This window comes from Carassius auratus, chromosome 19 (assembly GCF_003368295.1).
Source record: "Carassius auratus strain Wakin chromosome 19, ASM336829v1, whole genome shotgun sequence".
Classification (NCBI taxonomy): Eukaryota; Metazoa; Chordata; class Actinopteri; order Cypriniformes; family Cyprinidae; genus Carassius; species Carassius auratus.
In genome coordinates this window covers 26,965,037-26,985,960 of record NC_039261.1, presented here as the reverse complement: position 1 = coordinate 26,985,960, position 20,924 = coordinate 26,965,037, and the positions used below count along the sequence as shown (strand labels likewise).

General features: G+C 37.1%; 1 protein-coding gene across 1 annotated transcript in view; it reads right to left on the bottom strand.

Moving 5' to 3' along the window:
* crybg2 (crystallin beta-gamma domain containing 2) overlaps window positions 1–20,664 on the bottom strand; it is a 29,601-nt gene extending 8,937 nt beyond the window's left edge. The window contains exons 1-4 of the mRNA XM_026289848.1: window positions 20,407–20,664; window positions 14,697–14,799; window positions 8,688–11,563; window positions 2,528–4,187 (exon numbers count right to left, since the gene is read on the bottom strand). Coding sequence (XP_026145633.1) covers window positions 2,528–4,187; window positions 8,688–11,563; window positions 14,697–14,799; window positions 20,407–20,576 — 4,809 coding nt within the window. The 5' untranslated portion in view covers window positions 20,577–20,664. The remainder of the gene's footprint in view (window positions 1–2,527; window positions 4,188–8,687; window positions 11,564–14,696; window positions 14,800–20,406) is intronic.
* Between the last annotated feature and the right edge of the window lie 260 nt (window positions 20,665–20,924).

The window sequence follows — 20,924 nt, the reverse complement described above, 5'->3', positions numbered from 1 at the left end:
AATTTAGATTCCTTGATTATCAACTTTGGCATTTCAAGAAAACAATACACTCCTATACCTAACATCTGACAGGAACAAGTATTTCTACAAGTTTCTGCCTCTCAAGATCAAACGCAGGAAGATGCAGAGAACCTCAACCTTATTGTCACCAGACTCTTTTAAAAAACGCACTGGAATGCAGCAAAAATTTACTGAATGGTATTTATTGCACTTAGAGTTCCTCAGGGAAAATATATACATTAGGGAAAAACTAACTGAGAATGACATCTACACTGCAGATTTGTTGGCTTTTTGAAATGGAAATCAAGAGGTCACCTCATCAGGTGAAATGGTCATGAGGTTCTTGTGTGGATTAATGGCTTTCGATGAATGTAATGTTTCTACATTTCATGTCAAGAGCTCATTGTTTGTTTGCAAATGCCGCATATTTATGCATGTAGGAGGTGATGAAAAGCCCTTCCCAGACTTTGACAAGCGACGTGCCTTTGCACTTGCAATGAGGCACGGCAAGGTTAGACTTAAGACAACATTACACAAGAGCCCGAGTCAAATGTCTCTGTTTGCATATGGGGATGCTCTCAGTGAAAAGTCAAATACATGAGCATAATGCAGATGCTATACCTCTATAAACCACCCATTTGTCAGTCTCACTGTCAGATATCATGAAAATATGTTTTACAGAATGTCAGATATTTTAAATATGCATAGTGAAAATGGGTGTGAGATGTAGTTGGTATCTCTACGGTCAATCTATCAACTCAGTGGAACAGTGCATGTGACATCTTATACATATCTAGCCGACTTGCACATGCTGCTTTAAATGTGCCTTCTTTTGTTTGGGGTGGGTCTTAATTTTAACTTCTGGATATATCTAAACCTTTAAAAAATAACCTTTTATGGAGCCTTTTGCTGGTAGTTACAGCGGCTACATCAATCATATGAAGTGTTGTTTACTCCTAGCATCCAGTAGGAAACTGAAAATGAGTCTATATACTGTAGCCTATAGGGATGTGTGAAGCATCAAGGAGAAATAATTGTTTTCGCCATGCTTGTTCCAACTGGCAAATATTCAGTAAGCTACTGCCAACCCAAAGAAAGGTGTGTCTGAGTGGGACTTGATATAGCCTGCCTAGGAAAATTATCAAGGCTAATTAGAGGAGACCAAGCGAACGCAGTGAGATAATAATGTCACATTCCATCAGCCTCTCCTTCTTTCCCTGCCTACTGAAAAAAGTGCCAATTCAGCTTGATTATTCCCATGGTTTTTCAAATGGCAAAAACTGTCTGTTTTGTCTTACACAATCACGCTTTGAGAAATGCTGTCAATAGGAAACCAGCCTAATTATATACAGTGTCAATCAATTTTCATTTTGGTGTTATGAAAATATATCATTTCAAGAAGAACACTGCATAATTACGGGAAACCAAACAAGTATTATTTAGGGGGTTTGCATATTATGATATTGTTATATAATCCTTTAAATGGGTTTATGTTGCATCAAGTGACAAATATATCAATTTTTGCATATTGAATTGTAATATAAAGTTGGATGTGGGTTGATCTGTCAGATAACTCAACATCATCACTCTATGTCAACACTCTATGTCAACATAGAACAAGATATGTATGACGTGGATGACAGAGGTCAAGCTGTGTTAGTGTGTGATTGAAGTTACTCTCTAAAGACAAACTTCTCAAAAGTCTTCTTTTTTTTTTTTGGATTTGAGAAATACCCGAGGAGTGAAAATGAGCATGATTCCTTTACCAGATTAAGGTAACTCCTTCAAATAGTGTCTCCAAACCCTAACCAAACTACAGTTTTGGTGAAGCTGCTTTTGGTTATAATCAAAATTTGACTTGCAAACTCAGGCTCTGTACAGTAGAGATAGGCAGTAATAAAAAAGACTCTACAGAACTGCTCAGTGTCCCTTTTGGAGGACAAGAGGAAATGTGAATATTGCATGAGGACTGAGGTAATGTATACTCCCATTAATCTCTATTGTAAACCCTTATTGGTGAGGTGACATAACACCCCTTCTAGCCTTTCCTTCACTGAGGTTTAAGGCTGAGGTGCTCATTCCAACTCCCGGAGAGTCTTGCAGAGTGTTTTTGCAGGGTTTAGTTGCAACTATAATGACGCAGCCTATAATAATAACAATGTAGGAGGGTTGGAATGGAGAAAGATATCAAGGAACAAGGCTGAGTAGACTAGGTTTAGGGCATCCTTCACCTGTCCAGGTCTAAAAACAAAGCCCATCGGACGTTTGAGGTCTAAAACAATCCACATACACCAAGCATTGTGTAACATAGTAAGTGGTTTCATATCAGGTTACACTAAGTGGCTGACTAGGACTGGGAGAAACAGAGTAGTGACTTAATACGAAAACAACACTCTCATTGATTCCATGCCCTGATTCTCATTGTGGTAAACTTCACAATGGCACTGTGTTTCAAAGATATTTTACTCTTTTAGTGACTATGTGTTTGATGATGAAAATATATGCATTGTAACAAAGCAATACTCACATATGCATCAGGGAAGGCTCTGTATTTGAGGAGTAAGTTCTGCTCTGGTTCTGGCTTTTTGTCCACTTGGAAGCTCTTGGTGTCATTGATTAGAAAACCTCCGTCTAAACTACTGCTGCGCTGAAGACCCAAAGGTTGAGAGTTCTTGAGAAGCGTTTCGGAGGGCAGAGAGCGGTAAAGTTCCATAGGGGACATGTGGTCAAAACTGGAGGTATCTTGTGAGTTGTGTTGGACAGGTGGAGCCATGCTTATTCGAGAAGTTTCAGCGATCCCACTGAGGGAATTTGATGGAGATGTGAGGTGCGAGAAGCGCTCAAAACGGGAACCGAGCAAGGTGTCAGATCCATTGGTTGCTGAGCTTATCCGCTCATAACTGGGGCTGATCTCAGGGAGAGAGGCTGCACGAAAGATGGAGCGGTTTGATGCCTTGCCGTTCTCAGTTGGCTGGAAGAAGAAGCTGTTTTCCAGGCGAGATGAGCCTCCATTCGAGAGTCCTTTAGTAGGACTTTCTTCAGGACTCAGATCATTGAGGGAGCCCCTGCGCATGACGATGCTGCTGAGGGCTGATGCTCGCAGAGGCAGAGAGAGCCCCCGATTTTGGGTCTCTCCGAGCTGCTGTTCCTTCATCATGGTCAATGGAGAGCGCATGTCTTTGGGGGTACTCCAGTTAAAGCCAATGTCTAAAGGCATACTAGAAACTCCATTTAACAACTTGGGCTCAGTAAAAGGTGAGATTGGAGTACGAGGAGAGAGTGGAGTAGGGGGTGAGATTGGTGCATCCTCATCAATAGGTGGCAGTGAAGAGAAGGGAGTGTTGGATGGGGTGCGTTGAACCCTTTGCCGGACCGGTCGCTCCATGCTCTTGAGAGTGTCTACCAGGTTATCCATTTCCGAGATGGATGGGGAAGAAAGAGGCTCCGGCTCAGGGTCAGTGGGCGAGGGAATCAGCTCTACCCGCGTAGCTTGGAAAACATCAGAGTCATCTGCCTCCACGATCATCAACGGGGAATCGAAATGTGCCTGTGAGTCAAAGACTGTTTTTCTTATCTCCTGCTCTCCCTCTCTCGCTACAGGTAAATTAAGCTCCTCCCAGCTCCTCCTACCAGTGTAACTCTCACTACTCTGACAATCTTCGCTCTCCCTAACTTTCCAGTTACTTCTGTCTAGGCTACCGTCTGTCTCTGAGGAGAATGCAGTAGGCTGGGTCTCATGAGAGCGGAAATGAGATGTGTAGACTCCTTTTACATTGCTGGGGGTCAGTTGAGAGGAACGCAGGTATGGGCTTTCTGTAAACGTGTTGTCTGAATTTGCTGTGAAGCTGGACTGCTGTTCTTCAGAGCTAGAATGGAGACTTTTCCACCTCCTCTCAAGCTCAGGACTGGCTTTGCTTGGTTCTGACTGATCTCTAAGCCTAACGCTGTCCAATGGAGTTCCATAGCTCCCAAAGGTGCCCTCTTTGTCAGGGCTGACCAGGGACACTTTGCGGACCACCATGGTATCCTCTCTGCCCTCTCGAGAAGATGATGGTCGACTGAGCTTTGTACTTAGCACTGCAACGCCAGAGCTCATGTCTGTATCAGATCCAGTCTCAGTTTCCGCTTGGTTCTCTGTTTCTGACTCTTCAGTCACTGTACTGAGAACAGTAGATGCATGAAAGAACCTAGAACAAAAGGGTAAACGTCAAATAGAAAAAACATTAATCATCTTTTAAAAGCTTTCAAAGCTTTTAAAGATGTTATAGTACGGTACGTGACTACTGCACACTTGAGGTCTATGAACAATAAATATGGAGAACCTTGACATCTGTAGTTTTAAGAACAGATTCTGTTCATGTGATATGGAATTTGACGCTTGTTTGGTTTATGAATCCCTGAATAAATACATTCATATTTAAAGTAGAAGCATAATAAGCACTGAATACAAATGCACATGTAAAGTAGAAGACCATGCAAGGAATAATTGTCCCTTTTTAGTAGATGGGAGTGTCTTGCAATGTGCATAGCTGAGTTTCTGGAGAAACTATGTGTTAAAGGGCACTTCAAAATTAATCACAGCCTTATACATTTTTAAAAAGGTGAGTGGAACTTCAGAATCTATTCCACATTAAAAATTTACTAATGCATGCTATTTTATGTAATAACAGCATGTAACAATAACAGTAAATATAGTCAATAAATGTGTAAAATGTCAAGTGGTATGGTGGTGCTGTCTTTTTCAACATTATATATAAAGATTCAGTTCATAATTGCAATGCAATGTATCACTACCCTTAAAAGCGATGTCTTCTCATCTTTGTAGTGCATTTTTACCTGTCATAGACTATCAACTGACATGGCATTATGATGCCACCACTAAAAACAAGGGCTTATATAGTGTATGTATTTGTCTGGGCTATAACTTACAGACATAAGAATGAACTAACACCAAAAATGCTGTCTCCTTTAGTCACAGAATATGTATAGTAAATTAAACACTCATTCCACACACAATCACACTGAAAACAGAAATAGTATAAATTGAATTCTCACGTGTTATATACTAGGATTAATATACACATCAAACCATACAGCTGAACACATTTGAACATAACATCAGTAGTTTTACTTTATTTCCACTTCATCACAAGAATGAAGAGATATCGATGTCTAATGGATATTAAAGAAACAATTATAATTTGATTAAAGGCAAGAAACAAAGACAAGATAAAGAGGAAGAGGAAGTGTCGCTTCATATAATCTAACTCTGAGAACAGAGAAAAAAGGTGCTGCATGTCATGTAGTTTATTTTTCCACTGCATTTAGCCCTGTTACATTTAAAGGGAGAGGTATCAAGTTCTATGAGTTGGCAGAACTAGTCCCTCTGGATCTGCTACGGTAAATCACACCCCCTGGTGGTAGAACTGAGCATTACATTCCAGCTTCCGTTCCTTGCGGTTTAAGAAATAACTGATACATTTTAATAAACATTCTAAGAAATTCTCACTAGCTATACTGCACCACCATATGCACTTGTGTTATAACATTCTGGGCCTACATAAATACATTATTACTTATATATTACATAGTAGTTCAGTTGAATTTCCAGAGCATTTTGTCTACATTGTGAGAATTGTTGTGGCTCTGATCTTGGGTGGTGGCCAAGCTCAGGTTTGTGCTTCGCATGTGCTCACCACACTAGCCTCAATGGAGAGATAATATAATTTAAAAAAAAATCATTATTGCCTAAATATAAGTGTTCTTTCATGATGTCTATTTAAGATACCTTGATTCTCTTACAGCCTTTGGATTAGAGGTCAGTGCATTAGGAATGTATTTTTTTGTGTTTAGCCAACTGACATTCTATGTGACACACCAGAGATATCTATAATTGTCCATGTCAGTTAAGGTGCAGCTTAAAGTCTCCATTTCCTGTAACAGAATTGGTCTCTTTTAATTGCCAAATGGTTACTAACAAGCATATTTGAGCTTTTTTGTTTGTTAAAAACCATGATCAAGTCAAAGGTCTGTGTTCCAGATATGAAGCAATATCTCCCCCCATGGGTGTAATTCAATTTTAGATCTTTCGGGGTTTCTTAAAAAAATTTTTTATAAAATAAAAATTCAAATGTAATACTATAACGATGCACTGCAATTCTTTAAATCTTTTATATTATTATAGTAAATAAAATACTCTTGGTAGGTGCATGCTAAGGGTTAAACAATGTGTGAGCACTCATTCCCAAATGAACACATTTGCTCCACCATAAATTTATATTAACTTTTCAGTTACATTTCTTGATAGAAGAACAGCAGATTAAAAACTGAATGTGCCCATTTCAGAATAATTTTACAACTTCATGAGCAAATTTTACTTACAATCATACTGTTCTCAGAAATCTCAGATTAATTATGATGGAATGTTCTGTAAAGCCTGTCCGAGTTGTTTGAGTCAGTAATCAAAAGGGGTGGATTTTTTTTTTCTATGGATTGTAGATTATACATCATCAGGCTTATTCTTCACAGTTTACTATAGTAATTGTAGGGATTATTTCAGCTTTTCAATGCCAAAAAAGGCTCAACATTGGAATTTTCTTAAAATTGCATATATAAGCCAGGTAATTAATTTAAAATAAGGTAATGGATAGATGTCCTCCCTTTAAGAATGTGTTATTGCATTTTTTAAATGTCAAATCCAAAGTTAAATAGCACATTTACTGTACACTTCCAGGCAAGAACATTTCACATTCTGTTATGAGACTGACAGCACTGATAACAAGGCTGGAGCTTAGAGTATGCAAATAAGAACACGGTAAAGGGGGCCACATTTTGCAGACAAGGTTGAGGATGTCTTTCATAATGTCTGTCTGTCACTTGCATCACTGCAATCATTCTAGACATCCACATACTAGGCATTGCTCAGAGCTACAGTAGGAATTTGCATTTATTTTTGCACTGAAAAATATGTTTCCACTGATGTTGCTGCCTGTAATTTGTAACCTAAGCTGTTGAAATTTATGACATTCATGAATGTGACAGGTTTTATGGGAGTATTTGACAGGGTGTCTGAAAGATTACGAGACTGACAATGTCATGTACTCTATGAAACCTTGCAATACACATTTATATTAACAGAGGCTGATAAATAAAACCAAACAGAAGTTAAGTGAACTGAAATAAAATGAACTGAATGAAACTAATAAATAAAACAGCAGTTTTTAAATTCTCACAATCAAACAAAACCTGATGCCTCTATGATGCATGGAAGAATATCTTATCAATAAGGCTGAAAACATAAGGATTAACTACTGCATGAAATATTATGAACAATAAATTTAAATAATTAAAATGCAATTATGTTTTTCTTCATTTATATATATTACATTGTTCTGTTAAATCGTAAATATATTTTAAAATGTTCATGTAATATTAAAATGTACTAGCATGTGTACATATAAACATTAACCTAGTTTAATAAATCCTGTAAAAATATTTATTGCTAGTTTTTGTTAGCCACTGCATTTAACTGACACACAGGCATAATGTAAGCAATTACCAAAATCGAAAACATGCAAGTAAGTGCTTTATGCAAATCCATCAGCCACATTCCTTGCTGGTTATACTTGTTTGCCTAAAGAAGCATTCAAGAGGATCTCATTTGTTTTGTCATTGGCTTTCATTTATGATGGCTAAGAATGTGTATCACCAAGTATGAGTCAACAGCATACTTTGAACTACCTTACATTCTTTCAGCATCCCATCCCATTCAAATGAATGTATAAGACGTGAGGTAGCGAGTGGGTGAGGCTTTGATAAACCTGTCCCTTCTTGGGACAAGAACTTCAACCTCACTGACACAAAAGAATTGAAGTTCATCTTAACAAATCTAGAAGAGACATAGTAATAATTCTGTATATACTGCATACAATGAAACTGGCAGAGAGAGAGAGAGAGAGAGAGAGGGAGAGAGAGAAACAGAAACCAGAATATAAAGTTGCTGAACACGTGGAATAAGTATGGTGCTGGGAATAAACAACTTTATGCTCAAATCCATCTCCCATAATTTGACTTCATCACATATATACAACTATAAATAAAGGTTCTCCATATAATAACCCCTTGTTTAATATCTGTTCCAGCTTAAGCACACATTCATACTTAAATCTTGTCATGGTGTACTGCAAATATTGATGGCTATAATGAGAAACTGCACTGTTCCTCATTTGTAATTTGTCACTTTGGATAGTGGTGTCAGCTAAATGAATTATGTCAATCAATGTCATGTCAATCACTATAGAGGTAAATTTCAGTCAGATCTAAGGGTTTACATTTGCCATGTGAAAAGTGTGCTATTCAAACATGATAAGCTAATTGATTTTGTATCTTCTCTTAAACCATTCATAAATAATAAATAAAAAAATAAAAAAATGTAAAAAATAATTAAATATTTTGTAAACGACTTGATTCATGCATTTGTATTTTTCATAAATAATGCATACTGTAAATAAATGCACAAATACAATTAAGAATAAAACATAAAACAAAATAAAAGCACTTATACCTTCATATTTACATGGTTTAAAAGGGAAAAGTATTTTAATTACTTTATTACTACATGTCCAAACAGTACACCAACAAAAACACAAATTGCCTATAGATTAAAAACAAGATAATTTGTACCTCACCTTTCACCCGGTATTAAACCTATTGAAAGTAGCTGATCAGGAACAGCGTTAACTTCTGCGGAATCTTTGTTTTCTCTTCTGTTGTCTGGTGTACTTTCACTGATTTGTACCCAGTTCCTGTGAGTGATATTTTCTCTGGCTGTCTCGACCTCTGTCACTGTCACCTCTCTCTGTTTGTGGCTTGTGTCTCTGGTGTGTCTGAAGGTCTCCTCTGTGGTGTGTTCTTGACTTTCACTGTCCTGTGTCCCTGGGAGAAATGTGGCTTTATCCTCAGTCTCTTCACTGCCGGTGTATTCCTCCCTCTCAGCGTGGTTATCAGTGCTTGTTTGGTATTTGCACCTTACCGTGTCCTCCAGTATTGTTATCTCTCTGCTTGACTGCTGCGGGGCCAAGGGGTGGAGACAAATCTCCAGGTGACTGTGTGTTTCCATTCTTGAATCAGCAAGTGATACCTTCACTGGCTCAGAGAAGGGAGGGGCGGAAGTGCATTCTTCAGGGACACATTCTTGATTGACTGGTAGGGCTGGTTTCAGTGGAGCGAGATGGTGAATCTGCTGCTCTGCTTGACCTGTCAACACTTCAATGCCTCCACATACCTCTGCTTCCATTGCACCTTGCATTGCAGATGCTTCTCTTGAGCTTTGAACCGTTTGTAATTCAGCTCCCTTTTCTTCAGCCACCTCATTTGTTTCAGGAAACTTGTAATGTATCATTTGCTGTTGTGATAAAACATCCATGATTTGCTTTAATCGGGTGTCTTTTTCTTGATTCGCTGGAACTACGTACTTATCATCACCTAGTTGACTTTGTTCCTCAAAGTCTTGGCCATATTTCTTCTTTCCAGACATGTGAAGGTCATTTCCAGTGTTCATACTCTCTGCTGTGGTTTCAGCTTGGTCTTCCATGATCTGTGCTGATTCATAGCCTTGAACAACTGTAAATTCTTGATGTTTATTATAAATGTCATCTAATCTACTTCCTTCCTCTGCTTCTGGTCCACATTTGTTCTGAAGATCATTTCTAGTAGTCAGAACTGCTGTGGTTTTAACCTGGTCAATCAACTCATGACTTTCTTGAGTAGATGACCCCTGGATAACCTCAGGATCTTCATACTCTTTTGTGTCTATCTCTGTCTCGGGGGTTTGAGAAGTAACCAGCTGGTCTGAAACATCTAAGTGAGGGGGAGGATGAATTATATAGGCAGGTATGGCTTCAGAGGTCAAAGTGCTGGAGGTGCCACTGTCCAGAAAATCTGAGGAAGTTTCTGAACAGTTTGCCGATTTAGCTTGGTGGCTCTCCTGGCTTATTTGGTCTGGTTCTGATATTTCAGTTAGGGTTTCCACATCTGAAGAAGACATATAGTTAGAGAGGCCTCTCTGGGAATGGTCAGGGCTGATGGGATCTGAGGGACCTGAAAGGTCAAAGGTGACAGTTGGCTTAATGATGGTGTAGGTGCTCGACACAGCTGAATGAGGTAAACAGACTTTTGACTCATTCTCAAGAAGGACAGGTTCATCAGGACTAGGTTTCTCTAAGTCAGTGGCATATGTCAAGCAAGAATGATTGTTGGTTTCATAAGATTCCATTGAAGCAGTCTCACAATTAATCTGAGGGTGAGATTCTCTCAGTAAACATGAATCAGCAGTGGAATGTACAGTGATTGTGGGTAAACTCTCAGGTATTGAGCTTAAATCACTTTCAGAAACATCAGTATTGGAGAGAGATAAAATTGGCTTTCTATCAGTATCAGCATCCAAACTGTTCTCTGTGATTCTGGAGCAGGACACAGTGCTAGACAAAATCACATCTGGCATGGATGAAACATTATCGGCACTGGAAGGGTCAGAGTAGACTACGTCACTGTTGCTGGCAGACATGTTTCTGTTATTTGCAGCACTGTTTTGAGAATCTTCTTCCTCAGTAGATATAATATAATGTGGAAGACTGGAGGAATGTTCTGGAAGGGTATCGAGAGAATATGAGTTTGAGCTGGAACTCTGGGTCATAGTATTGTTTGAAGTGTAACCCTCAAGGATGACAGAGGTGGAGCTATCGGGGATGGAAGAAATGGAACTTTGCGGAATGGAAGAGATGGAACTTTGAGATGTTTGTGGAATGCAAGATGTGGAAGGGTCATGAATGACAGCGGTGGAACTCTCAGGGATGGAAGAGGTTACATCTTTTGATTCATTACGTTCCAGGTGTGACTCTTTTTGAAAAGCCATTTCATTGTTGTTAGGAGTAATATCTGTGGTGATGGCAATGACCTCAACATCTGCTGAAATTCCTGACTTAGAGGTTTCAAAATCAGAGAAAGGATAATCATCCCTAAAAGAAACACCACTTGGGTTCAGATCTATGTTTGAATTATGGACTATGCATGTGTCGGTACTGGCTGCAGCTTCCAGATCAGGAACAGGACTGAATGAGTCAGTAATGTTAGACTTGGAATTGGAGTGCTGAGAGCTGAAGTACTGAGCAGATTTATCTGCAGATGGGCTATCTGGGGGTGTCTGGTAAACATCACTATCAGACAGTGAAGAGTCTATATAAGGTATTGATGTACTGTCCAGATCTGAAGGCATAACACCTGCATCCTCCTTATTAGGCCTAGGCATTTCACTTAGGTCATCCCGGGACTGGGATTGGTCAGAAGTAACGGAGGGTTCTGATGCAAAACCAGCCTGGTTTTGTTCTGTGTGTACCTGGTTGTCAAATTCTTCCTGTTCGCTGATATAATCCTTGACTCCTGGGCCTTCACTATTGCTTGAAAGATCATGGGATAGGTCTCTTTTCTTCTTCTTCTTCCAGGATAGGGACACAGCAAAGCCCTTGGTTTTACGAAGATCAGTCTCCGAGTAACTGTGTTGCACCTTCTAAATAAAATGAAAAGATCAGAAAGTCAAAAAAGAAAGTATAGAAAGCAAGAAAAAAATAAGAAAAAGAAGTGAAGGGGAGAATGAATACAATGAAAAAGAGAAAGAAAGGAGACAATGATTAATGATCATGATCATTTACCTAAAATTATATAAAATAATATAAAATAATATAAAGGTGCATTCATATGAAGCAGTGCATTGTTGACATTTATATAAATAGGTCACAAATGTAAATAAATATATTTATTTCAGATACCATACAATCTTAATTGTAAAGCTCTTGCAAGTTAACACAAGAAACATTTTATGTCTCATAGTAACCTGTCTGATTTGCATGTTTTAAGGCACGACAGGAATGAGACAATGGTTCACTGGAAAGAGTTTATAGGCTCTTTGTTACTAAAGTATTCATGAAATACCCTACTATATTAGTTTTATTTACTGAACGGGATTCAACGACTTTTACTAATGACAACGAGAGCACATAACACAGAACAGAACAGAAGCACAATGAAAACAGTATTTGTTGTTAAACATCAAAGTTAAGTTTTAAATTAATCATGAATGAATGAAACCTGAAATTACAAAATGTAATAATTGCATATTTATATAAACAGTAACAAGCAAGAAAATCTAATTAATCAAAGAAATAATTAATAATTAACAGATTAATAGATGCATTATGCACCTATGGCATTAGCACCCTAGTTCATATCTCCTTGGGAAATTAAATGCTGTCCTGCTGTCTGGTGAAATATGATAAGTCTGCTGCTTAAGTGCATTTTTAGTGTCTCATCTGATAACATCAGTGGATGAAATGTCATGAAGTGAGATAGAGAGAGATTTGTCTTTTTCTGTCAATCTGGGTGGAGGCCCTTTTATTCCTTGAACTGTGGGTGGTACTGTTCAAAATGACCATATCTGCTGGTCATCAGTCAACCTGTCATATAACTCAACCAATCGATGGGGTTTACTAGTGTTGTGAAATACACAACTCTGTCTCATTTCGAAAGTACACATATACTGAACATCTGAGTATCTCTGTTAACAAACATGACACATTTTTGTGCTACTGAATCTAATGTAAAACATCTGAAGACAAGCCTTAATTACATGTACAGCCAAATAAAACTATCTATGAACCATTTATTAATAACTTTTATCCTGCTGGAATTACACTTTGATGATATTTCAACACTGCTAATCAATGCTATCTGCTTTTTTATTACGGAGTTACGCTTATCTGTGCCATAAATTAAACAGCATACATCAAAAGGCACTGTGTGAAACAACAACGTAAAAATAATTGTTATTTTTATCATATGACTCCAAATGCAACCTAAAGGAATTGCCATGGAAGAAGAAACCTTACAGGCATCTTGTCAGAAATTTCTGAAGAACTGCCCAAAGCTTAACCTGTCAGCACTGTGAGCACTTTATTGTGAAGCAACTGATGATTGTTTAGCCACAATAAACACACCCACACAAGCATGTAGGTACACACACATGCAAATAGCTCCACCTGTTGGTCAGGAAAAAAAAAAGAAAAAAAGAAAAAAAGATTTATAACCAAACTGAAGTGCTTGGTTCCTGATCTTACTACAAATAACTTAAAAATATGATATACATACATACATTTTATACATTTTTAAAAAGTACTTTAAAATAGTAAGCCAGATTACAGATGAACCACTTTAAATACTAACCAATAAACATAACAGCTCCATCTTAAATCCATGAATCAGATTTAAATAAAACCTTAGGATGCAGGACAGTAAAAAAAATATAAGTCCAACAAATCCATACAATTAACTAAACCAAGAATATATTATAGAAATAAAAATATTTTATTAATTAATTAGTGTAGTCTATTAATCTGAGTTTGAGCTGGAACTCTGGGTCATAGTATTGTTTGAGGTGTAACCATCAAGGATGACAGAGGTGGAGCTATCGGGGATGGAAGAAATGGAACTTTGCGGAATGGAAGAGATTGAACTTTGGGATGTCTGTGGAATGCAAGATGTGGAAGGGTCATGAATGACAGCCGTGGAACTCTCAGGGATGGAAGAGGTTACATCTTTTGATTCTTTACGTTCCAGGTGCGACTCTTTTTGAAAAGGCATTTCATTGTTGTTAGGAGTAATATCTGTGGTGATGGCAATGACCTCAACATCTGCTGAAATTCCTGACTTAGAGGTTTCAAAATCAGAGAAAGGATGATCATCCCTAAAAGAAACACCACTTGGGTTCAGATCTATGTTTGAATTATGGACTGTGCATGTCTCATGAGTCTTTAAAAAAAGAGGACAGGACAAAAGGTAGGAAGTACAATAAATTAGAACAATTATAAATGCTAAATAACAAGAATAATAACCATTCAAAAAGAGGGACCATCCTGTTTTCCACACAACCCAGTGCTCCTAAAATGACATTTAGCATAATTTGCCTCAATCATCTGTGTTCTTCATCACGTCTGTGCATGTCTCTCGTGCAAAAATGGTATGCATATTACTTTTGGACTACTGAACATAAGCTTGAGAGGGGAGACTAAATCATACCTTCATTACATCTTTGTCATCATCAACTGTTTGTTTATTTATTCAAAATATGGATATATTCAAAATGGAAAACATATGAGATGGACTATAGCAATTAACAATTCTGAAACAATAATAATTGATATTTGGGATCAGGGTGCGCTTAAAAGCATGCTTGATTTTTTGTTTATTTTCCATTTTATTAATTATTCTGTGATAAAGTTTTTCTACAAAACATCTGTTAAACATATATTGAGAAAGAGGGTGTAGTTGCAACATTTACCAGCAGGTGGCAAAGACAACTTAAAACCTTAAATCCTTGGTCATAGAAGGAGGATGAACTGTGTAGTATTATTGTTATTATTTTCCTGCACTCTATTGGCTGTGCTAATTACCTTACTTTTCAAGCTCTGTGTTTGAATATTACTGAAATATGTACCGTGTTCTTGCATTGCAACACATACACTGAAAGTGTTGGACAAATTAACTGTAAAATAAGAAAAATTTTAAAAAATTGTTATCATATGCATTGCATAGACATACATATGTTAGTTAAAAAATCAGACTGATTAACAAGTGTAGTGCTCTCTAACCTTTGACCTGAGAAGAGTGCCAAACAGAGATGTCTTGCGTTTAGTCCACTTCTCATCATCATGAGTTTCACTGTCGCCAGCTCCCAATGTCCCAGAATCAGTTCTGCAGAAGATGACATTCAGTTAGAGATCTGGAGATTGGCAATTCGGTTTAAAGTTCAGATAAATGCACAAAGAGAGCAAACAAAAAGTGACCTGGAGTTTACTGTGTGGCGCCAATGCTCGAGTCAGTCAGCCAAAATGACAAGAATGTACAACATTAAATGATCTGTCTTTCCTAAGACCGACAGCTCATCCAAATACAATGTGTAAACAGCTTATTAATTTTCTTAAAAATATAAAGTACTTTCAGAGAACAAGACGTAGACACACAACACACACTAAAACACATGCACTTACTAACACAAACATAACACTAACACATCCACTATACAGCACCATCTAAAATAACTTAAGTAAAGTGAGTGCAAATCAAGAGTGAATACAGTCATGCAGGCAGGAATTCAGGCGTCAGTGCATCATGGCTCTGATTCACCTTCTTAATTGTGTGCCATCACACATTCTTATAATATCTCAGCTCGGATTTGAATATTAAAAAAGAAATATTAAGGTGGAACAGATGCATCCAAAAAAGTCCCCATCATGAAGGAAGCAATCACATTTTTTGAAAGTGAATCACGTCGTTGTCATTCACATAAACCTATTTTAAACAAAGAGCAACTGTTACTTGAGCAACTTGAATGACTGATGATACATTGAAGTAACTTATGCTTTTAGTTATGTGATAGAAGCATGTTCATGTCATGTAGTCAGCTCAGACTGATTCTACAACTTCAAAGTTTTCAATTGCATGCATGTACATGTATTAACGATCTAGGAACCTGAACCGTATGTGAGAGCACTCAGAAGGGAGTTTTGTGAGGCCTAAAGATTGCAGGGTCTTTTGCTAAATATTCTGCTTCACATTCCTAACCCACCTTTAACCCCCCCAGGCACATGACACTAAAAATGTGTTTGTTCACACATTGATGCATGCCATGCACATTTAAAACTTAACCTGAGCATAATCACTGACATGATATTTCTTATTAATCTGTACCAGTAAAAATATTGTGACTCTTTAAAGGTCTCACCTTCACAGGTATCAGTGTCATGCCAACAGCATCAGGTGAAAACAAACTGAAACTTTCACTCACATATCTACGTTTTTTTTTTTATCAAGCTTTTCCCCAGAGGGAACAGCCAAAGGTATGAGTTTCGCTCTGTGTGATGGAAGAGAGTAAGTATGCGGTGTGGCCTGTTCCTGTAGGTATAACTATATCATTTGCTGGCAGCACAGAAAACTGACTCAAAAGGGAAAAAAAAGCATTGGTGTCATGCAAAGTTATATTCATTTTCTTAAAATAGCGAGGCAGGAAATTGATTCCTGGCCCTTACATTTATTTTACAGAGCATAGGAAACTAAACAGGTAATTTATAAAATAAAAAAAATATATACAGTATAAAAAAATTATTTCCCCAACAGTTTTTTACAATTATTTTCATGTTATGGCTGAAAACTATGGAAGCTTGTTTCCACCACTGAATAAAAAAAAATTCAAAAGGTAACTGACTTTTTCATCTCACAATTGTGACTTTTTTTCTCTCGAAATTGTGAGATATAAATTCACATTTGCAAGTAATTAAAGCCCAATTTTTGAAGGGGAAAATACTGAAATGTTCTCTGAATTGCAAGTTTACATCTCACAATTCTGACTTCTAAAATCAGAACCACAAGTTTGTATAACTCAATTCTGAAAAAAAAAAAAAAAAGTTGTCAGAACTGCAAGAAAAAAGTCCTAATTTCCTTTTTTATTTTTTAATTCACTGGTGGAAATGGGCTTCCATAGATAACTGATATTAAACGTTCATACCATTTGATCTAAATACATTTTAAATTACAAAAACTTTAAACTTTAGCTAAGACTTCTCTCTGGTCTGGTTGGCAGTTTCTCTCTGGTTGTGAGTGATATCTGCAGCTGGATTCTCAACTTACAAACACTTTCACATCCTACACATTGTTAGTCTACTATCAGAGACAATTATAAACTATGTTGAGTCTGTCTAAACTGGCAAAAGGATTGATGATTTTAAATGTATTGCTGTCACATGACCTCACTGTGAGTACACAGTTTGTTTGCCTTTGTGTCACGGTTTATTTGGGAATGGAGACACATGGCGAACAGTGTTTGAATAAAGCATCACAACGTATTGTGCCAAGCAAACAGAAGAAAGATCCTGTCTGTTACAACAGGCAGGTTCTGAAGAACAGTCACATGTCAGGGTATTTTTATAAGTTTACAGCAGGTTGCTCACCTGAGGGAGGAGCTTTTTTGGCAGTACAAATAACCTACAATATTTAAGTACAAAAGCTGGTTGTTCAGGGTTTTAATTGGCTAAGCTGTGTGAATATGCAAATCCAAACATCCAAACAAACATGTTCTTCACACAGTATTAGCAATTAAAGCGATAGGTCATTTTACATGATTAAACTCAAAACCCCCATTAACCTACATTCAGCCCAAACATTTCTGGTATAAGTGTCATCATGATTAGCTGCATAATTTGTAGATTTGTCAACTCTGCAGCCTTAAATTTACCAACGTTCTACCACCCTTGAAATTATGGAACAATTAAAATCATTACTTGACTATGAGTTATATGACACACTTATATGACTGAAAGGTTCCATAAAGAAACACTAAAATTGCAATTGACCTCTTTCTGAGCACATTCACCAGCTGACTAGGTGAAGCTGAAGAGCGTATTCAAACTCAGCCAAGACCAAAAGTCCGCTGCATAACAAGTCCTACAGTAACTGTTTTAAGGTACTTGTGTACCATTTGAGCTCCCAAGTGTCCCAAATAAGCCCCCAATGTTTTTTAAATGTTGATGTTTGTAGCAGTTTGTGAGACTTCGCTTTAGGAATCCCCAGTCACTTTAAGAGTCCTTAAATTGTTTTCCTTTACTTTTTTCCAAATTTGTCCCTACAATTAAGGCTTCACGATAAATCGAATGCGATTAATCGCGATTGTCATGCACATTTGGTCAGTAAAGCCGATTCTGTGATTAGTAGTACTACTGTATATCTCTATCACCTGCTTTCAGGTGGAGCAGCATTTACTACAAAGAGCTGTAGTTCTCTGACAAGCTGCGCAAAATCATGTTCATAATCGCAGACGAAATAATCGTAGGTTTATAAAAATCAACTAAATCGTTCGTGATAATGACTTCTGAGTGAACTACGGCTCTGTGTAGTAAATGCTGCTCCAACTGAGAGCACGTGAAAATACCTCATTTAATAACATGTTTTTACTCCAAACTCCGAGTGTTAGAAATGAATCCTTCTGTGAGATGATGTGGCTTCTTAAACAGAATAATTAAGGCACACAATTTTTAATTGTATTCTAAGCAATGATAATGTCGATTAGCATTTCATTATAGATATAGTTTATTATGATGAAAATTCTAATAATAAGAACTAGGGCTGAAACACATTTTATTCGATTACTCGAATAATCGATGGAATTTTTGGTAGAATACTCGATTACTAAAATATTCGATAGCTACAGCCCTAATAAGAACTTAAACCATATATTGCCGTAGTTGTGTGTTTACTAGACAAGTTGATTCAGTAAAAGCAGTTAAATCTTCTGTTTATTCAGCTGGATTTCTTCTTCGGGGGATATATTTGGATTTTCAGCATGAGTGCGCCCTCTGGCCTTTGGTTGGTGATTTACTACCGATCACAGAACTGTGCTTCATTGATAGATACGCATGAGAATTGCAGCTTCTGCCTAATCACGATTTATTGCCTTTGCAATTTAATTTTGATTAATTGTACAGCTCTACCTACAGTGAAAATAACGTTGGTAAAAATGTTGAATGTGCTCTTATCACAATGAATTCACTTAAAGGGATAGTTCTCCCAAAAGGAAGATTCTGTCATTAATTCTCACCCTCATGCCATTCCAAACCCGTAAGACCTTTGTTCATCTTTGGAACACGAAGTAAGATATTTTTGGATGAAATGCAGAAAACAAAAATAACGACTTTATTCAACAATTATTCTCCCCAGAGTTACCGTCTTTCACCATTTTGGAGAGTACCATGACTAGGGTTGGGAATCATTCGAAATGTTCCCATTCCGGTTCTGCCTAACAGTTCCGGTTCCGTTAATATGATTAAACAACTATTAAAAAATAGTAAGGAAAAATGCACAATACTCAACTACTCAATGCTCAATACTGTTTATTACTTACTGTCAACATAATTTAAAGGTTAGTAATGTCAAAATTCAACATATATTAGTATATTATGGAAGTCGTGGCCTAGTTGTTAGAGAGTTTGACTCCTAAGGATGTCGGTTTGAGTCTCGGACCGGCAATACCACTACTGAAGTTCCCTTAAGCAAGGCACCAAACCCCCAACTGCTCCCCAGGCACTGCAGTATAAATGGCCGCCCACTGCTCTGGGTGTGTGTTCACGGTGTGTGCGTGTTCACTGCTGTGTGTGTGCATGCACTTTCCCCTGAAAGTAAACAACATTGAATACACTGATTATGTTTTGGGGAAAGCATACACATGCATCGTGGTACTCTCCAAAAATGTGGAAGACGGTAACTTAGGGAGAAGATTTGTTGAATAGCCTAATGTTATTTTTATTTTTTTATGCACAAAAAGTATTCTCATAGCTTCCCTAAATTTAAGTTGAGGCACTAATATCACGTAGTTTTACCAATGTCCATACTATGTTTCTGGGCCTGGGAACATTTCAGTTGCGTTGCTGTCTGTGCAGGTAAGAAAGCTTTCCGATTTCATCAAAAATATCTTAATTTGAGTTCTGAAGATGAACAAAGGCCTTAACATAATATAACAGAATTTTCATTTTGAGGTGAACTATCCCTTTAAGATATTCAGTCAGTTCTTATGTTTGTTTTGGAACAATATGGGTCAAATATTTCTTATGAAATCACTTGAAAAAAAATTATTTTTATAATTGATAATTGCAGGACGTTTATATTTTGTGTCTCAAGAAGCTTACTGAATATTTTATTTATACCAAAAAAGTCACAAACAATTTGTATTAGTCATGTAATCATATAATCAAGCAATAAACTTATATAATTATGTAATCAATCTGTTCAATTAAGCAATATCACAAGCACAGAAGTGTTACTGGATATTATAATTTTATATTTTATATAAACTTACATTTCAAACAAAACCTAGACAACAACAACAATAATAAAATGTAATAATAACATTAAAATAGTCTATAATAATTTAAGGTGCCAAAAGGTTAACAGAATAATTTATTTCCGAATATATTTCAAAATACTAATACTACTAATAATATTTAATAGAAAATAAATCCTACAAATTACAGCAGAACAGAATAGAAAATATAACACAAGCCCTTTATCATTAGTCTCTGAAAACTACCTGGGCAATCAAATTAGAGGAAAAACAGACTTTGACTGTACAGAACAGCCTAGCTGGTTTTTAAATACCTACAGAATAAATCATTGAGAATTTCAATAAGCTTGTAGTTTGTAAATTCTGTATCGTTTAAACCTACAGATGACAGATTTTGGTTTTAGACTGTCAGAGACATGGACAAAAATTAAGCATAGATCATATTAGCGGCAAACATAATGAAATAGTTTTACCTTGCAGCCTTTAGACTCTCCGTACTCTCCGATTTCTTTGACTTCCTTTTAAATGTTTTGAGAAATCCTTTGCCGCTGTCATCTTTCTCTACAGACTCTTTGAGATTTGCTTCACTTTTTGAAAACAAATTCCTCAAAGATTTTTTGGTGGAAAAACTCTTTTTCGCCATGGTGAAACTTCAAAAGGATTAGGCGACTGCAGAAGCACGCGAATGAATTGTGTCAAATTGTATTACGATGCACTGCGTCGACGCAGGTAGAAGTACCTGCTCTCTAGAACACCGTCAAACCTTGCTCTCTCGTCAACAGATGCTCTAGCTGTTACAAAGCTATAGTGAGACACCTACCGAGTGTTTTGTATCATAGGCACGCTCTAAAAACTCAGCGGATGCGCGCGCCCCTGATTTAAATATAGCTACTCTATACGGTTATGAAACGCAGCCAACTCGACTTCATTTAATGTGTTAGTTAGGGTTATTGAGTCATCAAAATGAATCGAATCTTTTGAATCAGATTAG